A 9,003-nucleotide genomic window follows, 5' to 3' on the forward strand; every position below is an offset into this window, starting at 1 on the left:
CAAATCCAAAATAAATGTTTGCTTTGTTCATAGATTCAAAAAGTGGCAGCAGAAAAAGAACACAATTGAAGTTAGTCTGACCGCCCATCCACCCACTGCAGCACCTTTTAACTCTACCTTGTATTTAAGTTTGGTCTTGCTGTCTCCCTAAATTTGGGATTTAGCTCTCTATAATTCTCTGTTAAAACAGTTTTAAGCAGTGATTAGCACGCAGGGGGCTGATTAATAGTTTGGGGGACAGGGTAAATCTGTCCCAAACCTGACAGATATCCCGTCTGCCAAATTACAACGCCTTTATACCCTATGGAACTTGTAATATGACGGACCTGATATCCATCCCATTTGTGACGGAGTATCCCATCCGCCAAGATCCAAATCTGGGCCACAGGCTTGAGAACCCTCTACTTGTCTGAATGTGGGATAAAGAAGAGCGGTCCGCAAGAAGTATTCCATGACCCACTGACTTTCTTCAACCCTGCCCTGGAGAACACTTCCTTTTGCGAGTTGTATTCAACCTGTTTGTGAGGGCATTGGGAGGGTGTGAGCACCTACCATTGAAAAGCTGCTGAAAACTATTGTTTTCTCTTTTGTGTCTCTTCAACTTTACCGCTCCTCCTCTGCAGCTCATGGCAAAAGCACCAAAACTGGAGTCGTTGCTACCAGACTACTGCACATCGGCAAACTTTGTCTCCCTGCTGACCGTGAAAGGTTATAAATTTGACAACAAGACTTTCCCCAACATCAAGTTCGAGAAGAAGGTTTGTTCATTCACCATTGAGATGGAAAGAACTATTTTTGAATGTATCTGGCTGGCTCATTTTGTTTATAAAACAACTGGGAAAGACATGTGCGTTGTGCTAAAAGACTGCTTAGCTGGTTCTGTGTATTGCCTGAACACTTCACTGAGACTTGGCTGCTCTTGACTTTGCAACCATATAAACCGGAGGAGGGAGCCTTTTCTAGGAGTAAAAGCACTGACTCTGGAGTCAAAGACTCTGGTTCTGAACCTCATTTTCTCTCTAACATGCTGTGAGATAATTGATAAATTACATATTTCTTTATATTGTCCAAAACATACCTGTTCCTTCTTGTCTCCCAACCCTTCTGTGATGAGGTAACCTTCTTCAACGACCCTTTCCTAACGAAACTCCCAACCAACCTTTATCAAGGCTGACAGGAAATATCTCCACTTGTGCCTGTCCTGCGTAAACATGAGTTCATACCCATTGCATGGATGGGCAAAGCTGACCAGGCCTTGGCTGCAGCTCCAGACCACTGTAGCAGCCTTTAGTCACTGACCCAAGAAACGCAGGCTGACTGGGAAAGTCCTACCCATTGGCCTACTCCATGGCAACCATGCAGCTTTTTAAAATGAGTTACAGTAACCTTTCCAGTAGAAGTAGGAGGTACGAGTGCGGCGACCCTGAGGTCAACAGCTTAACTTGTGGCATTCAATCTGCTCTTGTCTTAGGCTGAATTCTTCAACTCTGTTGTCCTCTTTTCCAAGCCCGCATCTCCAGAATGCCAAGTGAGTTGTAATGTACCATGTGCATCTTCTGGAGTACAGTTTAGGAATGCTGCGGGGTAGATGTGGAACCACTTTTTTGCAATCTAAGTAAATTTGGAAATGTGCTGCACTAGCTAAGTTATTATTATTCTGGGAGACTGTGTAAAACCATGAAAGTGTTAGTACACTTGAAGATACATATCTAAGTATGTACTCATGTGCATAGACTTGCAAAGTATATAGAAGGTGGTAGCAGTGGTCCCGAGACTTCTACTGTTTGTGAGTATTGTATAAGTTCTGCTGCTCCTGTAAATATTAGTTGGTGCTCTGTTGATCAAAACCTGGCCATTGACATCCCACCTAGTTCCTACATGGGTCTTGTTGGGGTGGGGGTTGTGATGTTCTGGTGAACAGTGAGTTCAAATCCGGTTAGTCACAGCTCTAACAGAGCTGCACAAAACTGGGTTCCGAGCGCAGTTATGCAGCTGATCCATCGAATTCTCTTAAAGAGGGCCTTGGATGCTCAAGGGAGTGCATAATCAACCTACAACTCTACACGGTATGTTGGTCAATAACACCATCCCTGGATTCCAAGTGACCGCTTCAGGTCTCCTATTTGTGTCTGTTGTCACCTGGAACCTCTTTGCAATGAAATGCATCAATCTGTATGTCTCAGGTAGCAGCACACCCACTGCAGTTGACTCGTTGGCACTGCTCTCTTTGGGGGATCGGTGAGATTTACCATTTAGTTGACACTTCTCTTTTCCTTCAGGCTGGGGACACCTCCATCGGCTGGGCGCTGGGCTACATGCTGAACCTCACCAATATGATCCCGGCAGAAGACCTCGGCGTCCGCAAGGGCACTGATTACAACTCCTGGGTGGTGCTCATCCTGCTCTTTGTCGCCATCATGCTGTCCGCCCTGGTGATGCTCTTCTGCCTTCTCCGCTCTGGCAAGGAACAAACCATCTGAGAAGGAAGCCCAACAAGATGGGCCCTAAACTAGACACAGAGTGGAAGGATCTTGAGCACTTTGGCAGTCAACCTCCACTTGCATGATGAGCCTTTTTGAGTGGAGGAAATAAAGAGACCCTGCTGCTCTTAATTAAGCCACATTGCCACGTTACTGATGAACTTACCAGAGTTAATCATTTTAAAATGCTTTGCGTGGGGGGTATGATAGGGAAACTCAGCAAAGAGGTGGCGGGTCATGGCTTTATACAGTTTAAAGGCAGTATTTAATGTAATCCCCCGATGTGAAAACGTTATGCTTAATTAAGAGTTTTGCAGACGATTACTCCATCACAAACATGATGCATATCCAGACTGCCTTATCACAAGTGCCATAGGATATAATGCTCTTGTGATAAGATGAATGGGATATCCGTCACCTTTGCGACAGAGTAATACATCTACCACACTATAGATCAGGCTCTTTGCGATGGGCACCTTCCAGACGATTACTCCATCACAAATGCAATGCATATCCCGTCTGCCCTATTACAAGTGCCATAGGATATATTGCTTTTGTAATCAAGTGAATGGGATGTTTATCACATTTGTGACAGTTACACATCTGCCAAACTCTAAACCTGGCTCTTTGTGATGAGCACCTTCCAGTACTGACCACTATGATATCTTTGCGATGGAACGCAACAAAAATATTAAGGACCCTATATAACCCATGGGCACACTTAACATGTGACTTTTGTAACTTGAGAGGCACAATTGTTTAAAAAGAATGGATCTGATAATTCAACCTTTTTCTTTTGCAGGTATTGGGGGATTGTTACCATTATGATTAGTAGCTGACACTTGAATACCCAGGCTTCCTTAGTTAGAGCACTTACTAATAAATGGGACATAGTTATTTCTAACTCACTTGAGAATTATGGAGATGCCGGAGGAGCTGAAGAGTTTCCTTCTACTTGATGGTACCAGTGGCATCTTCTTCAACCTATCCTGGCTCCTAAGCCAGAAACACTACTCATGCTGAACCTGTTGGTTGGATGTTTCCATTATAGAGATGTGTCTAGAGGTCCCAAAGTACTGTTTACCTACAAACTCTGGTGAATGAAGTTCCCTTTCTCAAAATGGACATCACTGTAGATCTCTGCTGATTTTATGATCTTTTGCCTTGTATATCAGGAAATCCTGTGAGCTCAGGTTTAAAGAGTGAGAACACTCCTGCAAATTAGTATATGTGGCGCTCTTGTAAAATAAACAACTCAACTGCATTAGGCAGTGGTGCACGCAAACCTAATGTAGCCTCCATTGGAGCAGAGTGATTCTGATATCTGCTAGAGGACTTCTCGGATATACCGGTCTTTCAGTTACCTGCCCACCCTGCTAGGTTGGGCTACCTTGTGCCCTTAAGGTAAAAGCACCCCCACATATTTGAGCACCACCGCCTCTTGCAAGCTGCGCCCTGGCATGTTGCAGACTATTACACTAGGTACATGGCGTCTCGTTTGTATTTGACCATCCATCACATGTCTCATTTGAGCGTCTCTGGCATACGGCATAGGGGACCAGAGGCTGTGGCACACACGTTCACTGACTGATGTTGATCCAGTGGTCTTCTTTCCCAGTGCTGTTGCAGAATGCAAGAATACCATAGGCAAACATTCTTGTGGTTGTAGATAATGTCTTGACTGTTAGATCTGGAGTTAGTTTTGACCCCTTTTCTAACTCCTATTTCCTACCACTGGTTAATCAGGTACCCAAATCATGGCATTTGCCAAAGGGGTCTGTAGGGTAGTACGTAGTTACAATGGAACGCCTGTTACAACTACAAATAGAAATGAATCTACGTCCATTAGTTACCAAAGGATTTCAGCATTTTTTGTTAAAGGGCTCTATGTTGATCTAACAGCTGATGATATTGAACCATGAACTGCACCCAATACACTCAAATCTAAGCTGTTGCTGAGATACCTGTGGCTTTTGGCCACAGGGTCAGTCGAATAATGGAAAATGTTTTTGGAAAATACTAGCTCGTCTTGACTCGCAAGAGTTAGTGGCCGTATTGTTTTCGATTGCTGAATTTTGGCCCAAACTTTACAATCCAGAAATAAAGAGAGTTTCAAGCAACAACCACCACCACTTCTTGGAAGGCAGTGCATATTATATTATGGTTACCACCGTTAATGCCAGGAGTGCCATCCCAGCACTATTGAGAGGCTTACATGAATGAATCTTGGTCCGATTGTATTAGTGTTCGCCTAATGGAGCTGAAACTAGGCAGCAAGTTGGCAGCCATATGAAGGAAACCAAGCAGGAGAGAGACTTCTCCAATAAGCATCTTAAAGTCTATTATGTAGATAGAAATATTAATCCTAGTGGCTACTTTACACCTATGGCTGACTTTCCTTTTATGTGGATAACTAAAATTAAACGAAAGGCATTGGGGAAGAGTCCGTAATGCCACAGAAAGAGGTGATGAAGATGCAGAATGAACAATCACTAAGGCATCAACATGGAAGTTCAACTCATCCCTTTGTGGCATGTGCCACTGAAGTTTGTATTTATGCAGGCATTGTAATTGTATAGTACTTCCTTTGAGCATGGGCTCATTTTCCCATGCATTCTGATGATCTACACTTTGTAGGTTGAAGTTGCTGGTTAGCTAGTGTTGGCCATTCCATGGGGCCTCAAAGAAGTGTCTTCCTGATTGGATCTGTATGGCCATCACGCTACTCTAGACTACAAAGTTAGCCACCTTGAGATGAGGTCGCGACTAATTAAAGTTCTTTCTAGGTTTTCAATCCCTTGAGCCTTCGCCTCAAAATAATCCATATCCCGCATAATTTAGTGTCATGCAAATTTAGCCAGCACATTAGTGCTTGATACATTTAAAGTAGAATGTTTTTGTTTCCTTTGTGCACTTTGTAAAAATGTATTTCTCTTTAAAAATGACACATTGCATGCCTGCACGAATCCACCTGTAATTTGATCAGAAGTGGGTAAATATGAAAATTGTGCTTTTAAATGATTTCTGAAATATATATATTTTTTAAACTGCATCCGCATGCCACTTTCCACATCTTTGTAGTGGCTGTCTGAATGTGGAATACTTTGTCATATTTCTATTATGTGTACAGTAAGTAGCTGGTGCTTAAGAGCACATTAGCTTCATCCTAAAAGTGTGATTCACATACACTTTATTTAGACCCCACTTAGACAGACACGACTTTTGGAGAGACTCAATCACATGAAAATTGCCCACACATGAAGTAGTTTATACAAAAATGCAACTTTATCCTTCGGATTCTCAATGCTATGTTTAATTCATCTACTGATGTGATAAACAAGTTGGTCAATTCCGATACACTTTAAGGTGCACATGACATTCATTTTCATGTTGGATTCACCACAGACTGCAATAGTGCTTTACACGCACATTTATTTTGACTTTTTTGTAGTTTTATGGTACAGAAGTAGTGGATTTACACAATTGGCCCTACAAACACTTAACAAAATAAGTTGCATTTTTCTAATTGGTCCAAGGAGTTGAGAAGGTGAAGGGACTAGGAGGAACAGAAACATTTTGTGAAATTGAAAGTGGTCTGGCTCTTCATACTAAATATAATAAACTGTAATATGAGATTAATGACTATGCAAAGGATATAAACTGGACAAATCTGACTACACTGTTTTGTGGTGTGAAGCTACTATACACTCGTCTCTATAAATACTCTATCTTTATTTCTGGCTTATTAGGTTTATAGAACTACCCCTGAAAATAACTGGTTTCAAAAGAAATATTTTTTTCTCTCTTCCATTTGGCAGCATTTATATTTCTTAAAACTAGATTAAGAAACCAGTTGACGAGCACAAACTAGCACACATTCTTTATCCTCCCACCACAAACTCTTAGGTACACACAACACCTTTATCTTTAACAGTAAAATGTCACATAATAGTTATTGATCTTGTATATTTTGGTAATGCGCAAAGAGATGGTGTTGTAGCTGAGCCAGTTCTTTTTATTCAAGATGTCTGCATTGCCGAAGGAGCAGGTTTGTCTGCTGGGATACAAAGTATATTTTAGATATATGTGTAATGTACTAACAAGTGGTTTGCAATAATGGTCAGATCTCTTATTCTTGAAGAACTAAAAAGGCACGCAGTCAAAACTGAGAAATTTTGGGGAAAGTCTTGAAGTGATCTTTTGATATTGGATCTTTTTAAATTACGTGAAAATTGGTAAAATTGAAAGGAGAATTCACGCTTATAAACTTCCCGTAGTTTGTTTACAGGACTGCATAGCCATTACTCCAAAAGCACAATGTCTGCTAGGTCATCAGATTCTAGATCCTCTTTTACTGACTATTGTAGTACCTCTAGCAGTTCAAGATCATCTAGTGTATACCAAACATCATGATTCAAGACACCTAATTTTGTTTAATGTGTCTTACTAAACTGATCAAACCGGAAAAAAGAAAGATGCTGTTAGGATTATAAGTAAGAAACACCTCGCGTCTCTTGAACACAAGATCCAGGTATCACCCACTTTGCCAAAGGAAAAACACTACATACTCGACTCCTGCTTCAAAACCATGAGATGAGTATAATGTCCTTAAAGTAAATGATGCTCAAAGTTCCTTTTTGAAACTTTTGTTACATCAGTCCTCTGAGCTACGTGAGAGGAGCGTGGACAAAATGCTTCCAAGAAATGTCTCTAAAAAATTTAAACTGTACCACTATAACTTAAATCACCATCTCTGGCAGGTTAGAGTTACTGCTCCTCATGTGAAATATTTAAATTAGATTCACTAGAAATATTCATAGACATTAGCACACTAGCAACTGCCCCCATCATGGTTCTGGACAATGCATAATTTTATAGCCCTTCAAGGGAAATGGGATGGATGTTGAAAGATTTAGGGTTTGGAAGAATTTGCTAAGCGGTGGCAAAGATAGCCTTGCCTCAGAAAGAATACTTTTCAAGAACTCTTCATAATTATAAACTAGAGATTGTGCTTGCTCAAGTTTTGTAGTACACATCCTAGACTTTGAACATCAATCCTGTTCACATAAAAAAAAACTGAGAACTTGAATTACTCTAAGTTATCACAAATGCAGGCAAGAGATGTTTTGCTTTCTCGCCAAGTAATTGATGCTGTATGCTTTTGTTTGTGATTGATACACGTCATGATTAGCTGTACTTGTTAACAGTGGCTGAGGAAATAGTTAACATAATTAGTAACTAAAGCACTGAGAAGGCACGTATACTGTCTACATGAAGTCATCCCAGCTCAATCATTCAATAAAGTCTACTGGTCTTTATGGTGCTAACATAACCACGAGTGTTACGTGCTTTGTTTCTGCGTATGACTTTTTCTTTGTATGTACTGCTTTTTTGTTAAACACGATTTAATTCATAGTCTTTCATCCATACTAATATTATAAAGAGAGAGCCCAAACCTTTGAGGCGGTAATCTCAGTAACCACAGCACCAATCACAACACCCAATACAGCGTTGGAAAGGGCAGTTGCAGCAGAAGGACATAGGCCATGCAGACGGCCACCATTTTTTTTTTTGCACTGTTTTATATAGCGCAAACTTGACCCGAACTGAATCAGGTATCCGAGAGCTTTACATAGCACCAGTAACGTTACATGAGGGCACACATTAATTTTTGTTAGGCACGGGGAGATTAAGTGATTTGCCCAGAATCACAGGATGTTTGGCGTCGTTACCAAGACTCGAACCCAGATCCCCGGGTCCGAGGTCGTGCACCTTAGCCGTTAGGCCAACTCCTCTATACATTTAAAAGGTAAAAGAACCATGCCAGCAAAGTAGTCCCTTGTGGCCGTGTCTGCGTTGTGCTGTGGGTGTGGGCTGGGGGCGTGACTAACGCTGGAGACGTGTGGTACGGCCATCACATCGTGCGCTGTGGGCGTGACAAACGCTGGGGGCGTGTGTCCGCCCTTCATGCCATGTGAGTCGTACATACAAGCGCCAATTACGTTGCTGCGCAGCATCAAGGGGCACCCTGGGGGCGTGAGAAACGCTGGGGGCGTGTGTCCGGCCTTCATGCCATGTGAGCGCAATTGCGCCGCATCAAGGGGCACGCTGGGGGCATGTGCTATGTTCCGCCCTTCATGCCATGTGGGTCGTACATTAATCAGAAGATCGTCTGCTGTGGCCGTGTGCTGGGGGCGTGACAAACGCGTTCACCTGGAGGCCTGGTAAGTAACGTTACTGCAGCCTCTCCTGCGCACTGTTACTGAACTCTCACATTCAACGAAATTACACGCGCCTGCTACCATCAACCAGGGCTCTAGCCAGGCTCAGGCAGCGGATCAGTACACTAATTACATGCGCCTGATAACATCAACCAGGGCTGCAGCTGGGCCTCAAGCGGGGGAACACGCGCCTGCTAACATCTAACAGGCCTGCATCTGGGCCTCAAGCGGGGGAACACGCAAATGAGCGTGTCTGCGGGGACAATTACTGCAGCCTCTCCTACTCGCTGTCATTTGACTCT

The 9,003-nt window shown here is 42.6% G+C and overlaps 1 protein-coding gene across 1 annotated transcript in view; it reads left to right on the forward strand.

Moving 5' to 3' along the window:
• ENTPD2 (ectonucleoside triphosphate diphosphohydrolase 2) overlaps positions 1-2,612 on the forward strand; it is a 190,900-nt gene extending 188,288 nt beyond the window's left edge. Inside the window, exons 8-9 of the mRNA XM_078642048.1 lie at positions 624-758; positions 2,280-2,612. Of these exons, the coding sequence (XP_078498174.1) occupies positions 624-758; positions 2,280-2,480 (336 nt within the window). The 3' untranslated portion in view covers positions 2,481-2,612. The remainder of the gene's footprint in view (positions 1-623; positions 759-2,279) is intronic.
• Positions 2,613-9,003: the final 6,391 nt, after the last annotated feature.

This window comes from Lissotriton helveticus, chromosome 5_1, assembly GCF_964261635.1.
Source record: "Lissotriton helveticus chromosome 5_1, aLisHel1.1, whole genome shotgun sequence".
NCBI classification, from domain to species: Eukaryota; Metazoa; Chordata; class Amphibia; order Caudata; family Salamandridae; genus Lissotriton; species Lissotriton helveticus.